The following is a 16,358-nucleotide window of genomic DNA, read 5'->3' on the forward strand; positions in this document are numbered from 1 at the left end:
AGTCTTTATTCGTAATGCAGAAGAGTGGTAGTCTTTTGGAACCTAAGCAGAAGCTTGAGGAGTATTTAGAGGGAGTGCACAAAGATAGGGAGAGGTTCAGAGAGATGGTACTTCCCGCTGATATCCCACCTAATTGGTGAATTAAGTAGCCAATGCGACGATAGTCCACCAAGGTGGAAAGAGGTGCAAGAAGTAATAAAACGTGCAAGGGCCTCTTCAGCCCCGGGACCTAATGGAGTGCCCTACCTGTTGTATAAGAGTGCACCAGATGTTTTAAGATTTTTATGGCAATTAATGAAGATAGTTTGGAAAAAGCAGAGTATTCCCAAGGCTTGGCTTTAATTCCCAAAGAAAGGGACGCAGTGGAGATTAATCAATTTAGGCAAATTAGTCTACTGAATGTTGAAGGGAAGGTTTTCTTCAGTGTGGTGGCATGGAGACTGACAAATTACCTTGAAAGGAATAAACTAATTGATACCACGGTGCAAAAAGCTGGAATTCCTGGCTTCTCCGGGTGCTTAGAGCATACCAGCATGATTTGGCACCAAATTCAATTAGCAAAACGTGAGAAGAGAGACCTGCACGTTGTGTTCTTGGATTTGGCTAATGCTTTTGGGTCAGTGCCGCATAGTCTGTTGTGGGAGGCCTTTGATTATTTCAGAATCCCAGGTAGCATTAAAAGCCTAGAAAAAGCATACTTTCTGGATATTCAATTATGTTTTACTACAGCTGATTACACCACAGGGTGGCAACAACTCGAGATAGGAATCATGGCGGGATGTACCATCTCCCCACTTGCTTTTACAATGGCAATGGAGGTCATCATTAGGGCCTCAAAATGGGTAGTGAGTGGGGAGAAGTTGCAGGGAGGGCCACGCCTCCCCCCGATTAGGGCTTTCATGGACGACATGACAATCTTGACGTCAACCGTTCCATGCACCAATAGGTTGCTGGATAATAAACATGATAAAGTTCTTGTGCACAGCCTTCCAGGTGCTGGTGAGGTGCAGTCGTCAATAGATTAAAAGGAAAATGAAGGATCACCGCACACTGGTGGGATTTTCTTTGCTGGTTTATTTTTAATTTTTAGTGAACAACGCGTTTCGCTAATGCTTTATCAGGTTATCGGCCAGAATGAAGGTGAAGCCAAGTAAGTCTAAGAGTCTCTCAATTGTTAAAGGGAAGGTAATAGATAAGAAGTTTGCTATAAATAAAGAGGTGATTCCCACAGTTCTGGAGAAACCAGTGAAGAGTCTGGGAAGGTGGTATGATGCAAGCTTTGTGATAAATCACAGGTTGAAGACTTGAGACAGGTCACTAGGCAAGGTATTTCAAAAATTGACAAGTCAGGGCTGCCAGGTAAGCTTAAGCTGTGATGTTTGCAGTGTGGTTTATTGCCTCGGCTAATGTGGCCATTGACAGTTTATGAAGTTCCTCTGTCAAAGGTAGAGAGGTTAGAAAAAATGATCAACTCCTTTGTCAGAAAATGGCTTTGAGTCCCACGCTGCTTAAGCAGTGTAGCCTTGTATGGGAAGGGCATTGTAGAGTTGCCAATATCTAGTCTGACAGAGGAATTTAAGTGTGCTAAGGCTAGATTGGAAATTACTCTTTCTCAGTCCAAGGACCCAGTGGTGAGGAAAGTTGCACCCACAGTTAATGCAGGGAGGAAGTGGAACCCAGAACAGGCAGTTAAGCAAGCTCAATCAGCATTGAGGAATAGGGATATAATGGGCCATGTGCAGCACGGGCGGGGGGTCTAGGGGTGGGCGTAAGTAAACCCTTGTGGAGTAAGGCTTCTGCAGGAGAAAAGAGGAAAATGGTAGTGGAGGAAATGCATAGACAGGAGGAGGCTGTAAGATGTACTAAGGCAGTGTCACAGGCAAAACAAGGGCAGTGGGTGAACTGGGAAGGAGTGGAACAAAGACGGATTAAATGGAAAGATCTATGGGGCATGGAAGCTGGTAGGATCAGATTTATGTTAGGTGCTACATATGATGTGCTCCCATCTCCCAAGAATTTAAGTCAATGGTTTGGTGAGGATGATAAATGCATACTTTGCTCGTTTGTGGGCAGTCTCCACCATATCCTATCAGGGTGCAAGGTAAGTCTCACCCAGGGGCGGTATACGTGGCGTCATAACCAGGTATTGAAATGTGTGGCAGCGGCAATAGAGGATAAAAGGAGAGAAGTCAATTCATTAGCAGCTAGTAAAGGGGTAAGGCAAACTAACTTTGTACGTCAGGGGGATAAACCTTGTTCCGCGAAGGCCAGGTGTAAAACCGGCCAGCTGGAAAATGGAGCAGGCTTAGAAATGAAGGTTGATCTTGGCCAGCAGATGGCGGTACCTCCACATATAGTGAGTACTAAACTACGACCTGACGTAATTCTATGGTCGGATTCAGAGAAGATAGTTTACTTAATTGAACTCACTGTTCCTTGGGAGTGGAAGAGGCCAATGAGCTGAAGAGAGCGAAATACACTGAAATAGCAGAGGAGGCAGCCAAGCGAGGTTGGAGTAGTGATGGGCGAACTAAGCCTTGTGAAGCTTTTGAAGCTTCTTCCTGATTGTATCGCAAAATGATCCGAAGCATCAAAGCATCGAAGACAACACACTGACATCTATGGAGATAAATTTGTTTCAATAATATTTGTATATGCGCAGAGGGGGATCCACAAATATTTCTTGATTTGCATGTGTGTTTTGATATCTACAATTAAAAAAATCATATTTGTAACTCGTATATTGATTTTTACAAATATATAGATGTGCATTTGTAAATAAAATGCCATTTGTAAAACCAAAAATTTCATTTGTGAAATGTGATTTTGCATTTGTGGATCACCAGCACACGCATTCTTCGCTTTCCAAAGTTACGTGTTTTTGAGACGTTCTTCACATGAAAGTCACACAAATCCACACGTAAATAGGCCTACTTTAATTCACCGGCACACAGAAATCGCAATCTAGTAGATGGCGACATCGACAAATATTTCTTGACTTGCATTTGTGTTTTGATATCCACAAATAAAAAAAATCATTTGTAGATGTGTATTTGTAAATGAAATGGCATTTGTAAAATTGAAAATTGCCTTTGTGAAATCTAATTTTGCATTTGTGGTTCACCAGCACACACAGTTTTGGTTTTCGCATTTGTGGATCAGCATTTGTGGATCACGTATTTTTGAGACAAACTTTGCGGCAGAGCAGCCACTCAGATCCACAAGTAGCCTGCTGACACTTTCTAATCCCGTAGATGACAGTGTTGTTCTATGGGACTCATAACACAAACATATTTGTGGATCCCCCTCTGCGCATATACAAATATTATTGAGACAATGACAGCGGCTATAAATTCGACACACCCGAACAAAGCTTACAACATGAGGGACAGAATGGACACATGGCATGAAATGACTGAAAATTAAATAAATTAATTAGAACTAGGGTATAATGTTTGAATATAGCCTAGTGTGTTCAACGTTTGAATTTACGTGTGTTCAGTTAGTTTTAACAAACTGCAGCAAGAAATGCAGCCGTCTGCTATGTGGCAATATCAATTTACTTTAAATAAATAAAGTGTACCTAGGCCTTATCCAATAAACTGTCATAGCCTACTCATAACCAAGAGGCATTATTTAGGTAGTGTGTTTTAGAACTAAACAGGCCGTTGTTATAAATAAATAGTTCATGAACATCCATTCTTGCCGTATGCCTACGATAGAGTAGAGGTAACGATGAGGACGATAGATCTGGCGACGTGGGTTCAATCCCCGTTAGTCACTTTACGAGGATTTTTTATTAGGCTTATGCAATAACAAAAAATATTTGAAATTTGACTTCAAAATTTTAAAAAGTTCTTCAGCAACAATGATTGCTGAGTAACTAAGACACGTAACACAGGTTTTGTTAAATTACAGCAGTGGGTATCAGCGCAGCAGCAAACTTTCGAATCCCTTCAGTGACGTTTGAAGCTTCGGACGTCACCAGTCACGTGCTTATTCCAATTTGATACAAGCTCCAACACACTGTGTCGAAACAATTTGCTTCACGGGAGTAATACAAGCTTCGGTGCCTCAGTGTCAAGTGTCCCATCACTAGGTTGGAGTGCACGATTAAGGCCTATTGAAATCGGTGTACGTGGGTTTGTGGCCAGATCTGTATTGGCTTGCTGTCTGAATTGGGCATTTGTGGTCGAAGTCTAAGGCAGGTGGTAAGTAACATGTCCTTAGCAGCAGAACGAGCAAGCGAATGGTTGTGGGTAAGGAGAAGTTACCCTTCCTGGGGCGCAAGCTAAGGTAAGCTAACTGGCTCATTTGTTTTGTGTTTGTGATGGACTGTGCCTAGGCTGATAGTGGTTGGCTAAGGTTTTTTATGGTTATGGTTCAGTCCGCATCAACAGGACGGACCAACCTATCTTTGACGCCACTTTGAGGGGAAAGTCCATAGGAGTCTTATTGCTGAGTGTGTTGTAACACGCTCTGGAAATTCACAATTTCGTCGCCGTTTTAAAAAAAAAAAAAAAAAAATAGTCCAGTATTTCTTTCGAAATTGAAATGAAGTTGTATGGACTGGACTATGTTTTTTTTTTTTTAAACGGCGACGAAATTGTGAATTTCCAGAGCGTGTTACACAGCAATAAGACTCCTACGGACTTTCCCCTCAAGGTGGCGTCAAAGATGGCAACATTCCCGGAAAGGTACTGGCTTGATGAAATTCATTCTGGACTCTCTATTCGACCACATAAAGACCTCGGGATACTTCGGTTTGGCTTTAGGGACCCTCTACTCACTACCACGTAAGTGTTATGTTGTTTGGAACTGTAGAAGAGGTATAGAAATAGCGTTTTGTAGCGGCGCAATTGAAATGCCCCGCTCACTTCCAGGCTACGAGTTGTGACTGAAAACGGTACAATCAAACTTTCTCAAAACATATCCGAATGACATAATTTTGATGTCAACTCAACGTGTGTACCCCCAATCATCCGGAAATCGATCTAAAGTGCATTTTACTCCGGATAATTCCTTTAAGCCTTCATGAGGTGTCGTGGGCCTAACTTAACGAAACATCGGTGAATGAGACATTGGGGCAGCCGTGGCCCACTGGTTAGCACTCTGGACTTGTAACCGGAGGGTTGCCGGTTCGAGCCCCGACCAGTGGGCCGCGGCTGAAGTGCCCTTGAGCAAGGCACCTAACCCCTCACTACTCCCCGAGCCCCGCCGTTGTAGCAGGCAGCTCACTGCGTTGGGATTAGTGTGTGCTTCACCTCACTGTGTGTTCACTGTGTGCTGTTTGTGTTTCACTAATTCACCGATTGGGTTAAATGCAGAGACCAAATTTCCCTCACGGGATCAAAAAAGTATACTTATACTTATATGAGGGTGCCCACTTGATAACCCCAATGACATGCCGCATACTATATACTGCTGTTGGATGGGCCATTTGTCTTGTGTTTGTGACCATTTGTTGGCGAATTTGTGGGTAGCGTGCTTTTTAAAGTTAACTTTAGTAGGGGCTTCCGAATGAGTTTTTACCTTGGATTTTGGCACAAGGGATTTTTAACATCTAATCCTGTGTATTAATGTAATCTTTTTCCATCTCTCTCTCTCTCTCTCTCTTTCTCTCTGCATGTGTCTATCTATGTATCTATTCATCCATCCCTCTCAACCTCTTTCTCTTTCCATCTCTCTCTCTCTCTCTGTGCATGTGTCTATCTTTCCATCCATCCATCCATCTACAGTTTCCACTTTCTTAGGGTTTTCCCTCTACATCTCTGCCTGTAGGGGTACTCAATAGGCGGACTCCGGTCCGCATCCGGACACAAACATCATTTAATACGGACCGTCACCTTATCGCTATGCTGATTTACTCAACCTACCAACCTACACAACATTTTCTGCAGACGATTTTGTGATTCCGCGCAGCTGTTTTTTAGTTCTACTCATCTTCTTCTGTTAGGTGGAGAGCTGGGTCAATCCCAGCAATGTCAGGCTACTGGTGGCATGCGCTAGCTGTCTAGCACTCGGGTGGATGGTCATTTCTCATGATTGTCTGCGAGCTGTACAGACGTAGGCATTCAAACTGAACGATTGACATTTTCTTCTTCAGAAAGTGTAAAAATGGCTTGCTCAAAACTAGCCAACAGCAAGAAAAGAAAAACGTTGATTGTGAAAACCGAGTTTAAGACCGAGTCGGAGTCGGGGAAATAGGCCTGGCTGGCAGCGTTAAATGCTTCAATCGAGATGAGACTCAGGACCGAGCATAACGTGTTATTTTGTTTAAATCGCATTAATCACAAGCTGCCAGAGAGTTTCTATGTTACGTCACTGTGCTGTTACCAACGATATTCTCTTTGGCTGCTATTATTTTGACCCTCTGATCCTCCTGATCGAATGCACCCTTTCTTGTCCTCAGACTAGTAGGCTTGTGCCTGGTCCTCCTGCTACAGACACTTCCTAGTAGGCTTTTGCCTGGTCCTCCTGCTACAGACACTTCCTAGCTTTTTGCCTGGTCCTCCTGCTACAGGCACTTCCTAGTAGGCTTTTGCCTGGTCCTCCTGCTACAGACACTTCCTAGCTTTTTGCCTGGTCCTCCTGCTACAGACACTTCCTAGTAGGCTTCTGCCTGGTCCTCCTGCTGAATGCATGGAGATCATATACAGCTACACAGTTCTGCATGGCCCGTGGCAGAAAAAAGGTGTCACTTCTTCCATGAATACCAAATTGATTTGTAGTTTGAGATTTACCGGCTCTTTTTGGAGTTCTGTAGCTTACCTAAAAAATCTTCTGGACCTTGGAGTAAGTAAAAATTTGATAAGTGGACCTTTCAGTGCGCAGCAAGCTCTCAGCCTTCACATTAATATATACACCTCTGAATAGAGATCTCCAGAGTACTTACTGCTCTGTGCAACTGAGCAACGTCAAAAGTTCAAATGGCCACTGTATGTGTGTGTGTGTGTGTGTGTGTGTGTGTGTGTGTGAGAGTGTGTGTGTGTGTGTGTATGTACGAGACAGAGAGAAAGAGAGGGGGGTAGAGATGAGGTTAGTTTGTGTGTGTTAGTGCCACTCCACTCCTTCACACGATTAAACACACTAACACACACATACGCGTGCGTGCGAGCGCTAGGCTGAGAAGGCACTTACGTGTGCCATACCCTGAACATATGGTGTTTTTCTTCGCTTGAAGTATCCTCCATTTCACCCTGCAAGGCCCACGGACCCCCATCCACCATCCATTAGCTCTAGGGCCCCCCACCCCAGCCCACCCCACCGGGGTAAAAACAAAGGCCCAGGCGTGGGGGTCTGAAAGGCGGACGACGCTTCTTCTAGCTGCACCACCTTTCTCCTCCACCCATACAGGTTTCAAAAGGAGTCGGTTAATTATGACCTTTTCATCCAAACCTGTATTTGTTTTTCATGCAGGCACTAACGCACTCGCGCACACACACGCACTTGCACACCGAGTGTACTGATTGCGGGATTGAGCGAGAGAGAGAGAGAATGAGAAAGAGAGAGAGAGAGAGAGAGAGGGAGAGGGGGGATCCGCTTAGTTGCAGCACTTGTTGTGAACGGCAGCGCAAACAAACAGCTGCAGATATTTAAATGAGCATCCAATTACGCCGGCAGAAAAGCAGTCACTTTTGTCCAATGCTTCGCCGGTGCCAAATTAAGATCTTTTGATCCCCCCCATCACACCCCAACACACACACACACACACACACACACACACACACACACACACACACAAAGAGAAAAAAAACCTCCTTTTTACTTCCACATCCCCACACCGATCGGCAATTTGAGCTGACAACTAGCTGAGGGTTCTAGACAATGGCCGCCAAGACGTTTGTTTTCTATCTCCTTTCCTCCCCCGCTCTCTCACTCTCCGCTCGGCTCTCCTTGCGCTCCCTCGCTCCTTGTCTCAATGCCTGGCCATTCATTAAGAGAGCGCCGAGGACAAAAAGGGGGAAGGCTCCAAATTACTGATAATGACGAAGCGCTAATGCGGAGAATGGAGAAATGTCATTAGCATGAGAGAGAGATGAGGATGACCCGCTCCCTCTTATAGCACCACGCTACCACTCTCTTAAGGAAGTGTGTGTGTGTGTGTGTGTGTGTGTGTGTGTGTGTGTGTGTGTGTGTGTGTGTGTGTGTGTGTGTGTGTGTGCACTCCTCACAAAGCTCATGTGCATACCTGAGTGGCCAGTGACTCTGATTGGTGTCAATCCTTACCTTTGCATAACACATGTTTTGTGTGTGTGTGTGTGTGTGTGTGTGTGTGTGTGTGTTTGTTATATCACCACTGGCAACGTCCAGAAACAAACCCACACACTTACACAACGAGCACATGAAAGTAAAGCTGGTCTGCGCACCAAAGATTTCACTTCTACACCATAAATAAAATACAACAGAATAAACAAAACCGACACTATGTTGCCTTTATGCTGGGATCAAGCAGCAGGTTGAATGAGAGAAGACAGGAAGTGAGTGAGTAAGTGATAGGGTGAGAGAAAGACTAGAAGAAGGGAAGTGAGTGAGTGAGTGATAGGGTAACAGAAAGAGTAGAAGGCAGGAAGTGAGTGAGTGAGTGATAGGGTAAGAGAAAGAGTAGAAGGCAGGAAGTGAGTGAGTGAGTGATAGGGTGAGAGAAAGAGAAGAAGACAGGAAGTGAGTGAGTGAGTGAGTGATAGGGTGAGAGAAAGAGCAGAAGACAGGAAGTGAGTGAGTGAGTGAGTGACAGGGTAAGAGAAAGAGAAGAATCAGGAAGTGAGTGAGTTGAGTGATAGGGTACGAGAAAGAGTAGAAGACAGGAAGTGAGTGAGTTGAGTGATAGGGTAAGAGAAAGAGTAGAAGACAGGAAGTGAGTGAGTGAGTGATAGGGTAAGAGAAAGAGAAGGACAGACAGAATGGAGCAATGTTTAGAAATGCACGTCAGTGATTAACAATGAACAAGTCAACAACTTTGCAAGAATAAGCTGTAACTGTAAACGTTTAGACAGCTCTGAGGAAATGTGTATGTGTGTGTGTGTGTGTGTGTGTGTGTGTGGGTGTGTGTGTGTGTGTGTGTGTGTGTGAGAGTGTGTGTGTGTGTGTGTGTGTGTGTATGTGTCTGTGGGAGAAGGTGTGTGTGTGGCTGTCTGTAGGGATACTGCTACTTTAAGATAAACACTAATGTTAAATGTCTTGATGTATGTGTTTACATTATCCACTAGGTGGCTCCACACTGTTTCACAGGTCTCATCTCAACACTCTCCTTCCCAACTGCGCAAACTCAACTACTGAAAATCTTACCAAGGTTCCCCGTGAATTTCATTGTTGGATAAGAAACAATTCTAAATTAAATGCATTGCCAAACTGTGTGTGAGTGTGTGTGAGAGACACACAGAAAGAGAGAAAGAGAGAGAGAAAGAGAGAGAGAGAAGCCTGTAAACCCACCTGAAACTCATCAAAGCACAAGAGGCAGGTCTCCCGACTGATGTCCAGGGCAATTGGCGCAATGGGGTCATACATGGTCATCTTGCCGAGTCTCCGTTTTGGCAGAGACTGTTTCAGCCGATGGATCCCTACAAGTCCAACACACACACACAGACACACACACCAAACGCTGTATTCCCCTCTAATTCTAATCAAGTACTACAACTAGGTCAATTTATCCAAAATCCATTTTATAGAAATAGACTGACATTTGAGGTTGTCCAGAAATGTTCTATTTACTGTCCTTTTTTACTGTTCTGTTTACTTTTAAATACCGGTACACTGACTTTTGTGGATGTCCAGCATGAACGCATTGAAGTGGACCCTCTTCTTCCGACTGCTCTGAACGTGAGAGTAAAACATGTCCATCAGCATGGTCTTCCCAGTGCCTGGTTTACAAACAAAAGAACGAATAAGACACAAAAATTAAACAACTCTTACAAAAGAGTTGGATATAAAGGAATTCTGAAGTTAAACTACAAGATCACATCTTGGGGAAAAGTAGTTGTCATGGAGACTAATTGCAACGTACCTACATTGCCGTGGACGTAGAGGCCCCTGGGTGGCTTGGGCCTCGACAGCAGCTAGAATCCCACGCATGGAGGAGAGAGAGAGAGAGATGCAGAGGGAGAGAAAAGAAAGAGTCATTCCACTCAGTTCTCATAATAGAGTCATAAACACCTGGCCAACATCCAGCAGCTCAGGGACATCAATTACAAGAGGACTGAAGTTGGCAAAGTGCCCAAAGCAACTCTTCCTGAAACTCAACCTGTTCCGTAAACATGACGATATTGTACCTGTCTTTTAAAACACTTTACAGTCATCCTACAGATAACATATAACAGATAACATAACAAAATTGCAGTTGTCTCTCATAGACTCCAACAGACCATAAACTCATGGAGTGGCAAAGTACTGTTCCTAAACTGTGTGTCACCGTCACATTCTGTTCCGAGTCAGTTCAGAGAAGCCCTGTCTCGGCTCTTCATGGGCCTGTGGTGAACTCATCAGGCACGCATAGCCATGGACAAAGACATGTTCAGGGCCACAACAACAGGGCCGGAGGGTGGCAGAGAGAGAGATGGAGGAAGAGGCAAGAAAGAAAAGGAGTGAGTGTGGTGAACCATCGAGATGGACAAAAGAGTGCAGTAAGAGAGGGAGAGAAAGAGAGAGATGGGAGAGAGAAAGATAGAGTGGAATGAGAGAGAGATGAAAGAAAGAAAGAGGGAGATTGTGGACAGAGAGAGAGACAGACAGAGAGATGGAGAAAATGAGGACTGAATGAGATTGAACAAGAGAGAGAGAGAAAGAAAGAAAGGGAGGAAGAAAGAGATGGCGACAGAAATAAAAGGGGCGAGAAATCCGCGCGCAGCCAGCCGTGGCTCTCTGGCATGACAGCGTGTGACTTCTCGCTGACTTCCAGAACTCTCCGTGGCCGGCGACTGCGCGGTGGCAGCGGGCCCGTTACGGCAGACTGGCCAAACACAGGGCCCGGCCTCAGAGCGGTCCGGCGGCACGGCCGCCTTTAGCCCCGAGGGCCGCACAGCCAGGGGGCCACCCCCACGGGGCCGGTGGGGCAAAAAGTTCACATGCTGACACTTGGCCAAACAAGACCTCGGCGACTCTGTTTGTCCGCGCCAGGGCCAAATGAAAAGTGACATGAATACCAGCTTTTATTAGTCCGTCACTTTCATTTTGTACCCATTCTTCATCAGCACCATCATTACCATCAGTGATCAGACAAACAGTCAAAAACAATCAGATGAATACCCATATGATGCATGTTCTGATATATAATACAGACAGAATAGTCTGGATTAAATTACTTTACGGTGTTTGTAGATGGATGCTTGTGATGCTTGTGAATACTTGAATGTCCCGTATATATTCTGATACATAAAGCCGACTGGGTAGTTTGCATTAAACCACTTTACAGTTTTTTGTGTGCTTGTGGCAACTTGATCCATGCTAACTTGACCAAGTTGTTGTCGGTCGGTTTCAAACACTGAGCGTTTGAGGTGTGTGAAAGTTAAACATACGGCACCACTGAGCCATTGGATGGTGAGAGAGGAGCTTAAACAGGGTTCAGAAAAAGCCAGAGAGAGTCCCTTCTCCCACAGACAAAGGCTATGGTGTAGGGAGCCAAGCGCAAGCGCTCTCTCTCTCTCCCAACGCTACGGTGTGACCCAATTCAAGCTCACATAACTGCATAAGAGCTGCTGTGTCTCTGTACGTGTGTGGGTGTGAGTGTGAGTGTGTGTGTGTGTGTGTGTTACCCCGCATTAAAAAGTGAAACAAAAACACTGTCCCAGACAATGGTGACCCCCTCATTAACGTGGAGAGAGCAGTCGTGGAAGGGTGGGAGTTTGGGACAGGGTGGGTGGAGAGGGGGTCCCCCATTTCTGTGCACAGCAGGGGGGCCAGGGACCGCCCCTCAATCCAAAGGTCCTGTTGGGTGGTGGGTGGTGTGTGTGTGTGTGTGTGTCTGAGACAACCCTCCCACCCCGTCCCATCCCTCTCCCTCTTCCCCTCCCCAAAAAGCCTCTCTATGACCTATTAAAACAAACAAACAAACCGCAGCCCTAGGAGGTGAGGGCACACCACAGACAAAGCTTTGTGACGGCGGACCCCACAACCCCATCCGCCCACTCACATCATCAGATCCGTGCCAGCCTTGTTTATGGGCGGCTCCCTTGTGAAAGTAATGACACTTGGTGACACTGGGTGCTCCTCTGTCTGTCTAACTTCCTATGTCCCAAATGTTCATGTATTTTTGGCTCATGTATTTTTGTGGTCTCTGAAAAAAAAAAACCTGTAGCAGTGTTTTAATTGATCAACACAGTTTTGTAGGCAGTTGTGGCTTGTTTATTTATCTGTTAAAACTTTTTGCTAAAACAAAATGGGATTTTGGCATGTGTAAACAGAATTGCCAAACAATGGCAAGCCTCACATTCCTCGCATAATTGTTTTCTCGGTGTAGCATTAGCTCTGCAAGTCGAGCCAATCATAGTCAGTGTGACTGATTCCCATACCTGCTCGGCTTCTGTGTCTTCAGTTTTGTGCTCTGTGCCAGTTGTTTCTTCAACATATCTTTGTCGATTTAGGCCTACCTTAATGTCCCTGTCTCTCACCTTAAGTAGTTGAGTATTGTCGTATGCCCTCAAAACTCTCTGTAACTGGTCTAACTGAAGAAGGACGGATTTCTGGTGTCTGTCCTCTTGAAGTGAGCCGTGCCCAACCATACTGTCATAGTAGTCCAGAAGGACGCTAGATTTCTGTGCGGCAGGATTGGTGGGTACTGATGTATCATCAGCCCTTGTTGCACAACCTACAGAGGACAACAAGACATTCATTCTGGATGCATTACATGACTTCTGTTCTAATTTGGACAATCAAGTCATTGGTATCAACATGATCTAGCCTATTACATATCATAACATGTTAATTACACATCATTTGAGCTTATGTGTGGTTATAAGGGGAATTGACAACCATGGTTGTCCCATAATAAACATGTAAACAATTACGAATTGAATATCATACCATACAATAAACTTCCCCCAAACATACGCTAATGCATGCAAAGGCATTTGCTTCGTAAGTTAATGCTTTAAATTCCTTCACCGGACTTACAAGGTATCTTTTACATTTCTGTTAACGTTATGTGACTGTCATGCTGTTCTGCTGTCTAACGTTATGCTAACGTGTCAGCGTGCTAACGCTACAATCAAGGGCAGTTGTAATACAGTTGGGCTATGTTGACAACGGCTTCTTCCTCTTAATTCCAACACTCACCTCTAACAACAAAGACCTTACAACACCAACTTCTGTTTTTCATTAAACTTGACCATTTCAATAGATATCGTGATAAACACCTAGCCGGCAGAGGCAACGCGTAGGCTGCCATCTTGGTTCAAATTATCAGACCAACTTTGTTGATAATCGCTCAAATGATTCCTTAGGTCCTAGTGATATCCAGGCCAGTGCGGTAGAAGCGTTCGGCTCTGAAAGGCATTTCGAAGTTTGGGTTAACGTTAGATCTACCTCCGGTTCCCTTCCTCAACATACCTGACTGCTTTATTTTAACTGGATTAAATTATGTTCATGTCCGTTAGTCTTAAGTAGTACAAACAGTATTATTGACGTTGAATGTAAAATTGAATAACTAAAATAAAATACATGTGTGTAGATGTATTTAATACATTATTGACACCTCTATGTCATTGCTCACTGGCAAAAACTGATTAGTTTACTCACATTTAATAAGACATGTTAAAGAATACAGAATTATCGAGCAATAACAGAGCGACCATAAAGAGGAAGCATCTCATGACACAAGATAACTCAAGTGAGCCTATTGATTTTGTGGTTTTGGCTCAAGTGAGCCTATTGATATTGAGGTTCAAGCACGATTAGCCCGAGCTCACATCAGTCATATTACAAATTGAGGGTGTTAGAATGTGAGACGGCACAGTGCACACTCCCCAGCTGTGAGAAGTGTCAGCTCAGCTGCTCCTCAGCTGATCGGAAGTGAGCCTGCCTTACAGGATTGTCAGACTGCTTAGCGGGGTAGGAATGGCTGATGCCATAGCAGATACGAGGAGGCTTTTTGCCAAGCCCCAGAATCTAAACGATGCATACGGACCTCCAAGTAACTTTCTAGAGATTGATGTGTCCAACCCCGAAACAATCGGCGTGGGTCGAACTCGTTACACAACATACGAAATCAGACTGAAGGTGAGAGTCAAATGACGTTAGCTATCCTGCTAACGAATGCTACCCTGTCACTGGCACACACATAGGAATAGGCTACTGGACCTTGGCATATGCTATTGCTAGCTAGCTAAGGAGATAACCTATTATAATGCAAGGTATAGCCGGTTGTTGTGCAAATCTGCGTTACCGCAACACCGCCACAATTAATTATTCCACGGTGTTTGACCTGGATGTCACTGAGCAGAGCTGCATCTTCAAGTACTTACCATGACAAACTATTTGGCACTAACATAGGCATCTATAACTGTGAACTAGCTGTTCATACGAGGGACTTTAGCCTTTATGCTAACATTATTTATAGTAAACTTGTGTTTGTAAATGTTGGTCTGGTAATCCAGTTAAGCAGTAAATAACACACGTTGTCAGGCAGAGCCATTAACGTTAGATTCTATCATTATTTGTTAAACGTGTAAAAACATTTATCTTGACATGACGTTGTCGTTTTCAACCAGTTCAGTTTTCGGTGGACGCAGTTAGCTTGTTAAGGTTTGCAACTTGAAGTAACATTAGGCTAATTTTCGTAGCTAGCTTTGATAGCCAAGACTGTTTACAAGTTGTGCTAGTCAAGCGGCAGGTTGTTTCCCCATGACATATTGACAGGTTGAATATATGAACGAGTAAGATATTTATTTGCTGCTCTTGACGATTATAGGTCGATCAAAGAGTGTTTGCTTTACTGATGTGAAATGAATGAATCAAGGCTAAGTTACTAACGTTAGCTATAGGCCTAGTTGATTAACGTTAGCCAGAAGTGTCTGTAGTAAACAGTAGCCACACCCCAGCGACCCACAAGTGTTAAGGCCACTCGACCAGTGCCAAGGTTTGATAGCTCGGGTGGTGTTTAGGCCACTCGACCAGTGCCAAGGTTTGATGGCTCGGGTGGCGAAGGGATGAGTGGTTGTGTTGACATCTGCCATACTATTGCAAAATACTATTAAAACAATCATAAGTTGTTGGCTTTGTTTGTGTCAGACCCAAAAAACAGTTTTCTGGTCTTTGAAAGGTGGTTTTCCTCAGCCCTTAAATCTATACAGTAGCCTAGGAAAGCCCTGAGAATGAAGTTTATTTGTGTGTGTGTATAGGTGTAGCAAGGCTGCAGCAGTTTGCCATTGCAGGAGATAAGAGGAGGCAACGCGCTGCCCTTCAAAACATGTTTGCAACCCTCCAGCTCTGTGTGTGTGTGAGTGAGAGGGAGACAGGCAGGCAGACAGAGAGAGTGTGTTCAAACATCTGATGTCCTTGAAACCAATCCTGTTAGCTTAAACATCGCGTGTAACACTTGTGGGAGTTATGAGTCACGGAGTAGGCCAGTCTAGCAAACAAAATGACCCAATCTGTAACTTCTTTACACTTTACACAAATATGTTCAGTCTTTTTTTTTGGGGGGGGGGACTTTCTAGGGAAAGCTGCCATCTGTAGAGGTCTTGTAGGCATGAAGCCTGTACAGTCTGTAGAGGCCTTGTAGGTCTACAATCATAAAATTACATTACATTGTGTAAAATTGTCAACAAATATGAAATGTTGACTCAAAGACAGTTGCAGGTTGGAAATTGTTCTTTGTTTTTTAGATAGATGAACATATTTAAGGCATAAGCTTAGGCCTACTTCGAGTGCTTTTAGGCGATTAGTCCAGTTTTCAGGACCCAGCCAGTCATGTGACAGGCAGCGGCTCCTTAGGTCTGACTCGGAACAGGCGGCTCAGCACAACTATTCTGAGTTCACACACTACGGTCGGTAGTTACAGCAACGTCATTTGCTCACAGTTCGTAATATAGCCTAGCACGTTTAAAAACAACTTGTAGTGCTTTACAACATATAAAAGACTAAAGAAACTGAAAAAACACACAAAAGCCCTGCAGAAAAAGTATAGAAATAGTCTAGCCTACTGAAAGAATATTTAAATATTTGTATTTGTTTGTCTGAAGAATGCTCATGAGCATTTACAAGAATCCTGTTAGTTAGGTCTGCCTACTTGCCTGATTGAGTCATTTGAGCGGACTGACTGCAATCATTTTGCCTAATGGATTGAATGGTTTCCACTCATCATCTAGTTGGATGAAACTAACAGGATAGGTATGTCATATCTGTTACTGTTACCATAGCGCTTTAGT

At 44.2% G+C, this 16,358-nt stretch overlaps 2 protein-coding genes across 5 annotated transcripts in view; one reads left to right on the top strand and one right to left on the bottom strand.

Moving 5' to 3' along the window:
• afg1lb (AFG1 like ATPase b) overlaps nucleotides 1-13,383 on the bottom strand; it is a 61,394-nt gene extending 48,011 nt beyond the window's left edge. Inside the window, exons 1-5 of one of the 4 annotated variants that reach the window (XM_076272872.1) lie at nucleotides 13,267-13,383; nucleotides 12,603-12,799; nucleotides 10,004-10,055; nucleotides 9,759-9,860; nucleotides 9,433-9,560 (exon numbers count right to left, since the gene is read on the bottom strand). In XM_076272872.1, the coding sequence (XP_076128987.1) occupies nucleotides 9,433-9,560; nucleotides 9,759-9,860; nucleotides 10,004-10,055; nucleotides 12,603-12,799; nucleotides 13,267-13,378 (591 nt within the window). In that variant the 5' untranslated portion in view covers nucleotides 13,379-13,383. Of the gene's footprint in view, nucleotides 1-9,432; nucleotides 9,561-9,758; nucleotides 9,861-10,003; nucleotides 10,056-12,503; nucleotides 12,800-13,266 lie in introns of those variants that run through there. The other 3 variants (XM_076272871.1, XM_076272873.1, XM_076272874.1) reach the window with 3 other exon arrangements.
• A 509-nt stretch (nucleotides 13,384-13,892) lies between these two features.
• snx3 (sorting nexin 3) overlaps nucleotides 13,893-16,358 on the top strand; it is a 33,533-nt gene continuing 31,067 nt past the window's right edge. The window contains exon 1 of the mRNA XM_076272532.1: nucleotides 13,893-14,208. Within this exon, the coding sequence (XP_076128647.1) occupies nucleotides 14,047-14,208 (162 nt within the window). The 5' untranslated portion in view covers nucleotides 13,893-14,046. The remainder of the gene's footprint in view (nucleotides 14,209-16,358) is intronic.

Source organism: Alosa pseudoharengus, unplaced genomic scaffold (assembly GCF_046254945.1).
Source record: "Alosa pseudoharengus isolate Yale_2024_CS ecotype anadromous, Long Island Sound unplaced genomic scaffold, YU_APseudo_1.1 YU_APseudo_1.1_scf_7, whole genome shotgun sequence".
In the NCBI taxonomy this organism is placed as follows: Eukaryota; Metazoa; Chordata; class Actinopteri; order Clupeiformes; family Clupeidae; genus Alosa; species Alosa pseudoharengus.